Below are 15,199 nucleotides of genomic sequence, written 5' to 3' on the forward strand. Positions count from 1 at the left end.
GTAACGCCTTATTTATCCCATTTTGATTTGCTTGACAAGAGTTAGCGAGTCTTTTCGATATTTATTATTTGTAGGAGCATGACATGCTGGAAGAACTGTGGCCACTAGCTATCCTGGCGTCACGGCACTCGCAGATAGACGTCGCCAAGTTTTACGAGGACAATGATCAACCGGATCGCGCGGTACTACTGTACCATAAAGCTGGTCTTTTGCATAAAGCTTTGGACGTTGCGTTTAGAACCCGACAATACAGCGCGTTGCAACTGATTATCATGGATGTGAACGCGGATTCTGATCCGGCATTGATCCACAAGTGCGCGGACTATTTTATGCAGAATGACCAGATCGACAAGGCGGTAGATCTGCTCGCGACCGGCAGAGATTATATGGCGGCTTTGGATCTGATCCAGCAGCATAACGTCGTGTTGAGCGAAGAGCTCGCGGAGAAATTGACTATTGAAAAAGAGAGCAATAACACCACGGAGCGCGAGCATACGAGGATTTCCACGCTTGAGAAAATCGCAGAGATCGCTTTCGATCAGGGGAACTACCATCTAGCGACTAAAAAATTCACGCAGGCTGGCAACAAGCTACGCGCCATGAAGGCGTTGCTCAAGTCCAGCGACACCGAAAAGATCTGCTTTTTCGCGCAAGTCTCGAGGAACCGCGAGATCTATATCATGGCAGGCAACTATTTGCAGTCTCTGGATTGGCAAAATCAACCGGAAATTCTGAAGAACATAATCAATTTCTACTCCAAGGGCAAGGCCATGGATCTGTTGGCGAATTTTTATGTGGCATGCGCGCAGGTGGAGATCGACGAGTTTCAGAATTATGAGAAAGCGTTGGACGCTCTGAATCAAGCGAACAGGTGTCTGTCCAAGGTGGTAACTCCGCGAGATCCGAATGTTCACAATCGGGCGGTGGAGCTGGTGAATAATAGAATGTCGGCGATTAAACGCTACTTGGATATTAAAAGGTAAATCCAAGATGCTGGTTCTTTTGCAATAAGTAACATTGACAGCGTGAAAGTATTTGCGAGGAATTAAATAGTAGATAAATAAAAGAAAGTTTGATATAGCCATGAATAAAGATAAAAAAAGTCTTGATTTGGTCCAAAGTATTAAACTGCTTGATCGTGTTTACCTTTTTATCCTCGGAAGATTATTATACTGACAAGGGGTCGCCAAATGCTAAATTCTGAATGTAACAAAACTTTATATAGATAAAATAAATAGATAAATTTAGAAATTATTAGTTAGAGCCGAAAAAGTTGTAAAGCGTGAAATCAACATAATGGTGTGACCGGAGCTTTTGCGGACGGACCTTATTTCTCTCGGGAAAAAAGGAGAAGCTTGAAATCATTCCTTATAGGTAGAGAAATTTTTGTTTTTTTTTAATTACATCTCAAAAACTTTGAGATATCAAAAAATGCTTTATAATAAAAATACTTCTATTTAACACCACGTTAGAAACATTTTAAAAAGATAATTATTTGCACACCTTATACGAAATCACTATAATAAATATACAATAAAATGATATTTTTAATCTAAATGTATTGATAATTTTTTATGAGAAATTATAACAATTATAATTTTTACGGTTAAAGAAATCACTACTTGCAGCAGACGGTGTACACATGAATAATATAATATATATATATATAATATAATTATATTTCGACATTTCTATAATGTCTACATATATGAGTTATCATGCCATATATTTTTATAGCATTTTTTGTAATGTATAAGCACAATTATTACAAACATGAGCAATGAATATGCTTATTATAATATATTTAAAATGAAATCTTACTATATTAACATTAAGGCCCGGTAGTCGTCTCGTCAGGGCATGTATTAGATAAAGTTTTCGATTTCGGATTTTATATCAAATTATATGATCAGCTTTGCAGTCGATTTTATCTGTGGCTCCTTACCGACTATTTACTCTAGAAAATCGATCTCGAAAATCACAAATTTTGCATTACTTCATACAGACGGCCAGAAAAAGAGAAGGCTCTATCACGGTTTCAATCACATATTTTCGCATTTTTCGATCAGATGAAGTGAGAAAAAAAACATTGCTTTTTGTACATTAAATTTCGAAGAATCCGATGCAACCATAAAATATATAGTTTACCGGAGATTTCGCTGCTAATTTTTTAGTTTATTTTAGTGAAAATGCGGTAATCGAGCAGACATTTTTTGGTCGAGGTGAGGTTGGGAAGACTTATGGCAACGCCGCTGGCTAATCACTGTAGTTGCAGGTTATGAGGCTCGTTTTTCTTAGCCGAATCTGCCTAGTTTACACCGTGCGTTTAGGCCGCGACCTATACCTTATATTCAACCTAAACACGATAGGTCGCGACGATGTAAACGGTTGCGACCTCGCTTGGGTCAGGTCTCTTTTTCGCGTGCCCTGACCTAAATTAAGTCACACGACGTAACGCGTGTAAACGCAGGTCGCAGGTGACCTAAAGACCGCCTAAAGTGCAGAGAGTGTATCAATAGATACTGGATACTGGATTTTTATCTATATTTGACCAAAAGTATCATAGGTCTACATGGTGTAAACGTTTTGTTTAGCAGCCTATTTTAGGTCAAGGCATGGGTCAGGTCGCGATCAGGTCGCACGGTGTAAACTAAGCCGATTGACACCCCTGTCATGCGTTTTGAAACCCTTTCTCAGTAATTGTCAAAATTCAATCGAAAAGGAGATGTAATCTCACTTGTAACTTTTCTCGACGACTCGCATGATCAGCTGATCAAAACGGAGTCAAATGAAAAAAATCACATAATTTGGAAAAAGTAACATACTTTGTCACGTATGAAATTTTACACCATAATTCATAAAATTATTTTTTACTTAGCAAAAATTGCCTGAAATATATTTCTGAACGTAAAAACCTACAAACAGTCACATGACTAGCACGTAGCGAGACGCCTACCTTAACATAATTATATCTTATAGTATTCACAATTGAAATATTCCTCAAAGAGATACAATATTTCTTGCATTCCCCATTTGATAATTTCTAAATTTATCTATTTATCTCACCTATATAAGGTGTCCCAAAAGTCTCGGAACAGTTAAAAATATCTCGAAAAATATGGAAGATATGGAAAAACGTTTTAAATAAAAGGTATAAGGTTTAAAAAAAATCTATTTACTGACCTATTTCTGATCTATTTCATTTTGATCAGTTTGATCTTACGTGTCGTCATTAAGATCAAGTCAGGGTCACTTTGAATTTTATAAATTAGTCCTCCTATTTTTTATTGCATATTCTTGTAGCCCTTGTAGATATGTTTTTAAAACACTATAATAAAGTTTTTTTTCGTTAAAAATTTCCTGAGATTTTTTAAATTTTATCACATTTTTAATATAAAATATGAAACATCTCATATAAAGTATTCACTTTTCGATGACTTTACCAAAATACTTTTATACGTAGAATAATGAAAGGAGTTGAATAATAATTATTTTTACATTTGCAATTTTACATTTTAGCCGTCAAATTAAGATTTTTGGATGAAAAAATTGCCGGCAAGCTGGAAATTGTTATACAGGTTCATTTTAGTGTTCTTTTAAACATACTAAAAGTCCCCATACATAGAGCGTGAGCCGGCTGCGCCATCTTGAAAAAAAGAGTACAAAAATGGGTTTTTTTGTGAATAACTCGGAAATTATTAGTTTCACGGGAAAGAACATTCAGAGCGAAAATGTAGCTGATAAAATTCCTCGCAATTTGGTTTTTTGTGAAACTTCGTACGACCATTAGTTCCCGAGATATATTTTTTTGAAGCATCTGGCAAATGAGGAAAGAGCTGTTTCTTCGAGCGTTTTTTCAAAATATCTCAGTTCTGGCTGTCCAAAAGTAAAAAATGCATACAATGAAAGTGAAAGAGAATTAAATTACCTACAAAATGCATTATTTATGTTATACCGCGCGACTAATATTTCTGGAAATATTACGGGTTAAATAAAATGTTGACTTTCGGAAATTATGAGAATAAATAGTTCCTCACAATATAAGTCGGAAATGGGTAGTTCTACGTAAAAAATTGTTAAAATCAAATAGAAAGGTTATTAAATTTTTATTTTTTTGGTTTTTGACCGATTTGCATAAGACTAATAGTATTTTTGATATCCGTAAAAGAAACGGTTTTTAGGTACACTTCTTAAAATGGCGGACTTCCGAGTTATCTTTTTTAAAAAAAATACACATGTTTCTTGAAGTTTATTAAATTATCTTTAAAATGATTTTTTATTTGACCTTCTGTGATGAATACTTCCAGAGATATAGCCTTTTAAATATTTTTTTATGTTAAAAATTTCTTAATAATTTATAGTTTTTTTTTACAAAACATGACATAAAATTACTTTAGAAAAAATAATATCGACATTTTTTCAAAAATTTATATGCATATGTATGTGATCCTGCAGTAGAACCGGTTTTGAAATAAAAGTTTTTAAAAAATTGTCATTTCAATTATGCCTTTCTTAAGAGTTTTTGTAAAAAAATAGGGTTTGCCACACTTTTTTGTAATTTTCTCAGTTTCTATGAGAGATACGTACAAAATGCTTTAGACCAAATTTGAAGTTTATATAAAATTTCCTAAAAAACAGTATATTCGACATTAATATGTGACCAACAATTATACCAACAACAGAAGCTAGAATAATGTTGCTCTTTTTTCCTCAGTTTACCGTAATTTTTAATAATTTAAATACTGTCGAAAAAATTTATTTGGAAATTTTTGCGGTCGGCGTAATTTTCAAATTTTATTATACATGATGTAAGCTTCCCGTTGGTCTTTGGGTTAAATTTTTAAGACGGGTAGTATTCGAGATATAGGACGTCGAAAGTGGCCGCAACAAATATAATTTCTGTTTCATATGCAGAGGCAAGCACACAGTGCAAGTAAAGGATGCATATTTATTTTTGATATACTAATAATTAAACCAATAAAAACATAAAAAACTGCGTACATGTAACCTAAAATAACTCTGAAATCCGCCATTTTGAGAAGTGTACCTAAAAACCGTGTATCTAAAAGGCATAATTGAAATGACAATTTTTTAAAAACTTTTATTTCAAAACCGGTTCTACTGCAGGATCACATACATATGCATATAAACTTTTGAAAAAATGTCGATATTATTTTTTCTAAAGTAATTTTATGTCATGTTTTGTAAAAAAACTATAAATTATTAAGAAGTTTTTAACATAAACAAATATTTAAAAGGCTATATCTCTGGAAGTATTCATCACACAGAAGGTCAAATAAAAAATCATTTGAAGATAATTTAATAAACTTCAAGAAACATGTGTATTTTTTTAAAAAAGATAACTTGGAAGTCCGCCATTTTAAAAAGTGTACCTAAAAACCGTTTCTTTTACGGATATTAAAAATAAGGGAGACCGGGGCTAAGCCGACAACGAGGCAAACTTGACACTAGGCTTTTTGCCAATTTAAATCTATCGTAGAAACTTGCCTTTCCTACTGTAAATGCGTCTTTATGTACCAGTATTATCAACGGAATTTGGTAACATTCTGAGTTATAGTGTAATTTTTAACGCGACATAAGTGTTTTTGATAGTAAAAAGTAATTTTTCTGATCTCTCGAAAATGTCTACTCTTTCATCGAGCTTTACTCTTGCGAATCTACCGATAAGTGATTTTGATGGAAAATTTGATGCTTTATACGAATCCGATAATAATTTTTGCATATTGTCAAAATTTTTATATTTTTGGAGTAACAAAAGTAAAAAACGACGTTCGGGGCTAAGTCGACAGGGGCTAAGTCGACACGCTGTTTTATTGGTTCCCAATAATAAACGATGCTTGTAATGCAGCATATGGCCCATGACAAATGTGTGCGCACGCATAATCGCAAATTTATTTGCATAAATTGTTTTTCAGACATGAGTTTAGATGAAAATAATTGAATATTTAACAATTTTTGTTCTCATTATTTCCAATGATTGTTTTACTTAATTCCAAATTTTTGTACTTTCTAAATACACGATATTTCCAGAAATATTAGTTGCGCGGTATAACATAAATAATGCATTTTGTAGGTAATTTAATTCTCTTTCACTTTTATTGTATGCATTTTTTACTTTTGGACAGCCAGAACTGAGATATTTTGAAAAAACGCTCAAAGAAACAGCTCTTTCCTCATTTGCCCTATGCTTCAAAAAAATCTATCTCGGGAACTAATAGTCGTATAAAGTTCTACAAAAAACCAAATTGCGAGGAATTTTATCAGCTACATTTTCGCTCTGAATGTTCTTTTCCGTGAAACTAATAATTTCCGAGTTATTCGCAAAAAACCCATTTTTGTACTCTTTTTTTCAAGATGGCGCAGCCGGCTCACGCTCTATGTATAGGGACTTTTAGTATGTTTTAAAGAACACTAAAATGAACCTGTATACCAATTTCCAGCTTGCCGGCAATTTTTTCATTCAAACGCCCAAAAATAATCTAATTTGACTGGGCTATTTGTAAAATTGAATATACATCTACAAAATGCAAATCTAATTTTTATAAAATAATTTGTATTTTTCTGCAACAATCGATTTCTTTCATTATTCTACGTATAAAAGGATGAAGGTAAAGTCATCAAAAAGTGAATACTTTACGAGATCCTTTATATTTTAAATTAAAAAAATTATGATAAAATTTGAAATATTTTAGAAAATTCTTAACAAAAGAAAGCTTTATGACAGTGTTTTGGAAACGTCTTGACAAGGATGACAAGATTATGCAATAAAAAATAGGAGTCCAATTTATAAAAAATTCAACGTGACGCTGACTTGACCTTAACGACGCATAGAACTGATAAGAAACCTATTCGTTTTTGCTGCACTTCTGAACTAGCGCAATAAGTTAAAATGAAAGAAAATATACTTATTTTATTCTAACTTATTGCACTAGTTCAGAAGTGCAGCGAAAACGAACAGGCCTAAGGCCAATAAATAGGTGTATTTAAATTTTTGTCTAAAACGTTTTTTTATATCTTCCATATTTTTCGAGATATCTCTCTGATTGCTCTGGGACTTTTGGGACACCCAATATGTATATTTATGTTTTGTTACAATCAAAATTTGACACTTTGTGAGGTTTCCTTGATATAGATCAAATAATTTGAATTTTTTTATAGTCATGCTAATCTCCAAACTCTGTAAATATTTATTTGTTTAATAAGTAAATAGCGACTGATATGTGTGACATAAATTAAAGAAATATGGATATTTTTGATTATTGAGCGGGATCGAAAGTATCTGCAAGAAATTTACTGTAAAAAAAAATTATTTGTCTGGTTTTGTTCAAATGTTAGAGATCACTTTTTGGTTGGCGCTCGTTTGCACATAATTGTAAGATAGTAGTAAGTCGCACATGTATAATATTGATATGGTTGATTTGCGTTTGATACTCGTTGTATATTAGTCAGTAAGCTCATAATCGTAAAATTACCGTCGGTTTGAGACTCGCGCGAAACGTTGGCGGACCGCGACAGGTGTTCGCGCGACTCACCCGACTCGTGCTGCCCACCCACGGGTGGCAGGCCCAATTATTGGGACAATAGTACTCGTTCGCGCCGTACTTCCAGGAGCGCGAGCCGAGAGAGTGCCGGACCAGCCGGACGCCGGAGCACTCGACACTCTCGTAAGAATCGCCGACAAGATAAGACGGAGTATCAGCGACAGTCGAGCGCTCGAAGAATCCATTAGAAACGGCGTTTGCCTGCTTGCCCGTTTTGTGTTGCTTGCTGCTCACTTGCTTGCTTGCCCGCTACCTTGTCTGCCTGCACGCCTCTTGCTCGCTGTCAAGGAGGATTCGCCACCAGAGAGGACAGACGAGATCGGCCGAGAGACCATCCCAGGAGGGCGCCGGGCCGCGATACGGTGAGTCGCTTCGCTTGATTTATCCCGCTTTTCTTGCACGTAATTTCGCTTGCATTCGTGAGGGGATTGTCCCTCTGGTCCTTCGAACCACTCTAATACAGGCCAATCGCGAATCCGGGGACCGATTGATACCCCCCCCCCCCCGAGCATTGGTCCTTCGAGCCGGATTTTACTTTCTCGCGTCTAGAAACTTCCGCCGACCTTTCGCGCGATTCGATTGGAACATCGCCTAATCATTCTTAGTCGCATCGATTAATCGGCGCGTACAATATTGTATTTTTCGCTTGTGCGCGTGCCATTATTCGAGCACTTTGCTCTCGTATCGAGTGATCGGTGCGTGCAATATTGTATTTTTCGCTTGTGCGCGTGCCATTATTCGAGCACTTTCGCTCTCGTATCGAGTGATCGGTGCGTGCACGCTCATCCCGCGTGATCCCTCTCGCCCTTCGTCGCACTCGGCACGTCGGGACAGAGGTATCCGCGTAATTGTCGTTTTGCTTGCGCGCGCGCCATCATCTCGAGCCCCCCTTGCTAATCACTGCATAATCATTGCAGTATTATTAATTCGGAATAAGCGTCGCATGCGCGTTTTCGCCCCGCGTGATCTCTCTCGTCCGTTCGTTGCATCGGCACGTCGAGACAGAGACATCCACGGATAATCGTAGATTCGTTGGCGCGCGCGCCATTATTCTAACTTTCTGCATAATCGTTGCAGACTCCGCATCGCACATTCGACAGCGTCGAATTTCGATTATCTTTGCACCGTGTGCTCGGCGCGTGCACTTTCGCCCTGCGAGATATCTCTCGTCCTTTGTCGCACTCGGCACGTTGCGACGAAGATATCCGCGAAATTGTAATTTCGCTTGTGCGTGCGCTATTACTCGTTGCATCAATTGATTGTCGATCTCACTTGTCCATCGGAACATCAATTCGGATAATCGGCGTGCGCTCTTCGTGTGATATCTCTCGTCCGCTCATCGCATTCGGCACGTTGCGGCGAAGATATCCGTAATCGTCGTCTCGTTCGCGCGCACGCCATTACCTCGATCCCTCGCGCGAATCGCTGCATAAGCATTGCAGCCCTTAGCGATTTGGAATACTCGGTGCGTGCACGTTCGCCCTGCGAGATCTCTCTCGTCCGTTCGTCGCTTAGGCGCATCGCGACGTCGAAATCCGCGTAATTGTACCTTACGGCGCGCGTACCATTATTCCACATTTGATCTCTGCGGCGAAACTCTGCATAATTGTTGCAGATTTCGCAGAGAAAATTTAATGTGCAAAGGGCGATCGAATATTCGAGAATATATTCTAATATTCCATCGTAGTCGATCTTTTGTTTTCGAACTCGAGTCGTCCGCCTCCCTCGACCTTGGAGAGCGGCGCGGTGTGTTCGCTCATTGTTTCGGTTGTTTTGGTCTCCGCATTCCAGAGCGAGATATTTCTTGCGTTTGTTGTGCTGGCTGCCATCCCCTGAACTCTGTCGACTTTCAAATTCGTTGCTTCGTTCGCACGTTGTGTGTCGCATTTCGCTAACGGCTGACGAGAGCAATAATATTTGTACCGTGTATTTCGCAATCGGCTCTCAACTCAAGATATCGAGTATCGCACTTCGATCTCAAAATGACTCGGGGCTGCAAATCGCGGCGCGAGCTGTGCGTGCGGCGCATGCAGGAAATACATAAATATTTGATGCTCGCGGTAGACAACGTAGCTATGAGACCGACCTTTATCGTTCGATATCCGACGGTACCCCAATTAGTTCAGGATTTTGAGGAGGCTCACCTCCAGGTGATACAGGACGCCACGGACGAGGAATTCGCCATCGAAGACGCGATACGGGAGGAATTTGATAAAATGCGTTTCGCGGTTATAGGAAGGTACGAAAGCTTCGTGCCCGCGCGGGGGAGCGGGGAGCCCTTGCGGGGTGCTCCGCCCGTACCTCACTCCGCGATCAAACTGCCGAAGATCGATCTCCCTAAATTCACGGGTGATCTCGCTCTGTGGCCGTCTTTCATCGCGTTGTTTAACACGGCGATTCACGAAAGGGATGGCGTCTCCGCCATTGAGAAGTTTCAATATTTGTTGGCTTCACTATCGGGGGAGGCTCTCGGGGTCGTAAAAAATTTGCCGTTGACCGCGGACAACTACGCGATCGCATACGACGCCTTGATCTCGCGCTATCAAAACAAGCGGAAGCTGGTCGATCGCTACGTAGACTCGATGCTCAACTGTAAACCTTTAAAGGCCGAAGCGGCCGCACCACTGTGTGCATTATTAGACACGTTCCTGGAGAATACGCGCGCGCTGACAGTGCTCGGATTTCCCACGGACGCGTGGGATTACTTACTCTTCAAATTTTTATCGGACAAGCTTCCTCGCTCGTTGCGGGAGAAGTTCAAATCGGAGCATCGGTCGGAGGAGATTCCTCACTATACCGACTTAACTAAATTTATCGAGGAGCACTGCCGCGTTCTCGCGTCGATTTCTGGCCTTTCAATTGCATCGCCCGTCTCGTCTCCGCCAAACTCGTCAAGGGCCGCATCGACCACTTCGCTCGTCGCCCAAAGCGCCGCGTGTCCAAAATGCACGAAACAGCATTCGTTGGCTAAGTGCCCCAGTTTCATACAGCTCTCGGCCAAGGAACGGCACCACCTTGTTCGCGAAGAGGGGTTGTGTCTAAATTGCCTCCGCGCGGGCCATAATTGGAAGACTTGCCCTAGCCTTTGGACCTGCCGGTCATGTCAGGCGAAGCACCATTCTCTCCTGCATTTCGAGCAGGCTAGCGTCCCGTCTCTCGCGCCCGCTCCAGCGGTCACGCCGGTCGTCGACATAGCGGCACCGGCGAATACAGGCGAAAACTAATCGCATTACATCGAGACATAATCGCGCGCCCTTCGTCACGCGTGATGTCTCTCGTCCGCTCGTCACATGGGCAAGTTCACGACGACAATATTCGTGTACCTATAATTTGTTGGACGAGGTCGAGCCTTACACCCTCACCCCGTCATCGTGCACCGTCGAGTCATCGCACTCACGGTGCTTTTGGACACCGCCGTCTTGGCGCGTCACCACTCGGGTGACGCCGAACGGTAGGACTTCATCTTCGCCGTCTTGGCGTAGCACCATCGTTCTCCCACTATTACGGAGGGCCTCGGGTGTCGCCAAACGGTCGGACCTCATTCGGAGGTCTTCGACTCCCGCCGTCTTGGCGTCTCACTATTGTTCCTCCCGCTATCACGGAGGGCTTAGGGTGTCGCCGAACGGCTGGACCTCATTCGGAGGTCACACATCGTCACGCGCGAGGTCTCTCGTCCGCACGTCGCATGGGCACGTTCGTGGCGAAGATATTCGCGTACTCATAGTTTTGCTTGGACGAGTCGGTTTACCACTCACTCACCCTGTTTGAAATATGTACTTTGCTCAACTGAGCGATTATTGTTCGCTAAAAGGTTTGGAATACCGACGCTCGTTCAGGAAGACTGCTTTGCAAATGCTAACGAAAAGATGGGTTAATTCTTATAATAAGACAAGGAAGGACAGATCAAATATACGCTGATATTTATGTTATGTATCAATTTTACTCGAAACCAAATCACAATCTTATATTTCTAAATGAGAAACGGTAGTAAATAATATTATATGGTTCGACTTCTCAGAACCGACGCTTTGTGTAATCCGATATCCAAGGTCGGATTTGTTTTGCTCAAATAACGTTCGTATATTCTTGCGAAATCTTGATATCGTTGGCTGACGAATATCTCATATGATATTAATTGCGGGAATCAAAAGTAAATATCTAAATAGTTATTACAGTAAGAATGTCTATTTAATTATAATATAGTAATTTGGAATCGTCGTAATAATATATATTGAATTAATACGTGGTACGCTTTTATATCAAATCTAGTGAAGTTAATACCGATAATATTATACTTAGTATAATTCATCTGAATAAGGCAAAACGAGAGTATCTCGATTAACAGATATGGTGGTTACGTATCTGTCGTAAATCTAATTATCCAATAAATACCGGAAGGGCAGCTTCCGTCGCCGCGGTCGCCGCGTCGCTGTCGCTGTATTGCGCGCTTATTTCGAACACACCCCGTTATCGTGCGCCGTCGAGCCGCCTCACACTCACGGTGTCTCGGACCATACTACGCCATCTTGGCGTCTCGCCATTGTTCCTCCCGCTATCACGGAGGGCTTCGGGTGTCGCCAAACGGCCAGACCCCATTCGGAGGTCGTAAACGAGTGTTGCTCACACGCGCGCCAGTAGTTCGATTCGCTTGACAAACCCATTAGCGCGATCATTCGGGTCGTTTCGTTGTCTCGCATCCCTTTGTGTCCGACCTTTCGCTTTTCGCGGATCTTACAAATCCACTCGTTTAAATCTCGTTCCAAATAAGCAGATTCGTCGTTGGATAAAATTCGTAGGGTAATCGCGTATCTCGTAAGGTTATGACTCGATCCGGGACCAAGCCGGTACCCGCGACCTTGGCCGTAGATCAACTCGAAGCGCATTCGGCGCTACTGGCGGTGGTAAAATTGGTTCAGCTGGAATCCTTCGGCGAGGAAATCGATCGACTAAGGAACGGAAAGAGACTCCCCAAGTCGTTCAGCAAATTTGCTCCGTTTCTAGACCCAACGGGACTTCTCAGGGTGGGCGGCGAGCCGGATGGCGTTTCGCCATTGTTCCTCCCGCTATCACGGAGGGCTTCGGGCGTCGCCAAACGGCCGAACCTCATTCGGAGGTCATAAACTACCGCCGTCGTGGCGTATCGTCATTCGGGTGTCGCCAAACGGCCGGACCTCACTCGGGGGTCAAACGAGCATCGCTTGCGCGCGTACCATTATCTCGATCTCGTGGACAGGCCACTTATTGCGATCACTCAGGTTGTTTTGCTGGGTTGATCCAGCGGGCGTTCCCAGGGTGGGCGGCCAGCTCGCGGAATCGGGGTGGCCATTCGAGACCAACCACCCTGCTCTATTGCCTAAATGTCGGTCAACCGAACTCGTTATTGAACAAGTCCACCGCGCAGTCCAAGTCGCCTTGGTGCGGAGCGAACGGCTCGATTCAACGGACCCTGGGGAGGCCGTGCCCCTTGCCCATGGGCCCGCCATCACGGGCGACCGATTCCGATTAAAGAAAATCCAACACGTTGGATTTTGGTGGGCGGCATGGTTGGCGCTTGTTTGCACATAATTGTAAAATAGTAGTTAGTCGCACATGTATAATATTGATATGGTTGATTTGCGTTTGATACTCGTTGTATATTAGTCAGTAAGCTCATAATCGTAAAATTACCGTCGGTTTGAGACTCGCGCGAAACGTTGGCGGACCGCGACAGGTGTCAATACTCGCGCGACTCACCCGACTCGTGCTGCCCGCCCACGGGTGGCAGGCCCAATTATTGGGACAATAGTACTCGTTCGCGCCGTACTTCCAGGAGCGCGAGCCGAGAGAGTGCCGGAGCACTCGACACTCTCGTAAGAATCGCCGACAAGATAAGACGGAGTATCAGCGACAGTCGAGCGCTCGAAGAATCCATTAGAAACGGCGTTTGCCTGCTTGCCCGTTTTGTGTTGCTTGCTGCTCACTTGCTTGCTTGCCCGCTACCTTGTCTGCCTGCACGCCTCTTGCTCGCTGTCAAGGAGGATTCGCCACCAGAGAGGACAGACGAGATTGGCCGAGAGACCATCCCAGGAGGGCGCCGGGCCGCGATACGGTGAGTCGCTTCGCTTGATTTATCCCGCTTTTCTTGCACGTAATTTCGCTTGCATTCGTGAGGGGATTGCCCCTCTGGTCCTTCGAACCACCCTAATATAGGCCAATCGCGAATCCGGGGACCGATTGATACCCCCCCCCCCCGAGCACTTTTTAATATTTATATTATATTTATACTTGAGATTATCTAGATAGTTCCATATTTTTATACAGTCAATTTTTATATATTCGTTAAAAAAATAAAGATTGAAATGTTTTATTTTATCATGGATATATCGTATCTTTAGCGCACGTCTTACGTTTACGGATCTTGACTATCTTTATTTATACAATGGAAGTTTCTATAAATTTTATTCTTACGTTAATCGCATTTTTATTGTATATATGAACGTATTCTGTATATTTTCGAACGTTTTTTTTTCTCGTTAAACAGATTGTTCGACAGAGGTGAGACGGAGACGGCAATGCAGCAAGTTCGTCATCTGCTGGATTCTCAAGGATCCAATCTAGAACAATCGGTTCGTCGTGGCGATCTGTTCGCAACGATCACACAGCATTATGCTAATATAGGAGACACTGAGAAAGCTTGGGCGACCATCGAAGAACTGAAACGTCTAGTGCCAGGAATCAATTTGACTTACTACTTTAACATAAATCTTCTAGAAGCATTGGGCTATAAGATGAAGGTACAGCGACAGGATAGTTCCGATAAGGATAATGGAATCGAAGAGCTTTTGGGAGAATAAAAATCTTCATTAATCCGGAAATAGGTGTCTAATTTTTTCTTACGTAAACGATCATCTGGGGTGTTCTTACTCTCCAATTAAAAGTCACTATATTATCCAATAAGCAAACTCCCCATCTTTCGACAACATTGGCAATAGATTTGCTAAAATATTGCAACAGATCTCATATCATCTGTGACTACGTTTACATGGCGGCTTGTAATCCGATTTAATAATTACCGTATGCTATCCGATCCAAAATGTCTTCATAGTGATCATTTAGATATGAGCTTTTTCGATATTTAAACAACAACTTTTAGAGCCATTCTACAATACATTCGCAAACGATGGCAACTGTTAGTTGAAAAACGTTATTTTTGATTGCCGATTGCCAGTTGCTGTCGTTAAAAAAGTTAAAAGTTTGCCAACTCTCTTTTAATAACCGCAACTGACAAGCGCAACCAGAAATAACACTTTATGATTTTAAGTTAAAGCTAACTTAATTATATATGTTATGTTTTTATTATTTGAAGTTTACAGTCAAAATTATTATTTTTAATCAGACTTTTTTTTACTTAGATTATTATTTATTGTAGCAATTAGTCAGTTTAATAAGACTTATAATACAAATAACTATTTATATAGTAAAAAACAAAATGATTTATTGTAAACATTTTTAATTTTTTACGATAATCTCCAAAAATACGGTAAAATAATGCACAGAAGAAAGTTACTTAATTACAGAATTGTAAAGCCAAATATACATGTTTGGCGCTCACTTGTATATAGCTGATAAGTTTGTTTAGTTCGTTTCGTTTAGTTAGT

The 15,199-nt window shown here is 40.9% G+C and overlaps 1 protein-coding gene and 1 long non-coding RNA gene across 4 annotated transcripts in view; one reads left to right on the plus strand and one right to left on the minus strand.

Moving 5' to 3' along the window:
• Positions 1-15,188, plus strand: part of Rempa (intraflagellar transport protein rempA) — a 35,640-nt gene extending 20,452 nt beyond the window's left edge. The window contains exons 11-13 of one of the 3 annotated variants that reach the window (XM_077424536.1): positions 75-979; positions 7,630-7,685; positions 14,083-14,301. In XM_077424536.1, the coding sequence (XP_077280662.1) occupies positions 75-979; positions 7,630-7,685; positions 14,083-14,159 (1,038 nt within the window). In that variant the 3' untranslated portion in view covers positions 14,160-14,301. Of the gene's footprint in view, positions 1-74; positions 980-7,629; positions 7,686-14,082 lie in introns of all 3 variants that reach the window. The other 2 variants (XM_077424537.1, XM_077424535.1) reach the window with 2 other exon arrangements.
• The window catches only part of LOC143907676 (uncharacterized), an 89,094-nt gene that overhangs the window by 15,148 nt on the left and 58,747 nt on the right, over positions 1-15,199 (minus strand). The gene's annotated exons all lie outside the window — the stretch shown is intronic.

This window comes from Temnothorax americanus, unplaced genomic scaffold (genome assembly GCF_048541705.1).
Source record: "Temnothorax americanus isolate GAGA-0224 unplaced genomic scaffold, ASM4854170v1 Scaffold86, whole genome shotgun sequence".
Lineage (NCBI taxonomy): Eukaryota > Metazoa > Arthropoda > Insecta > Hymenoptera > Formicidae > Temnothorax > Temnothorax americanus.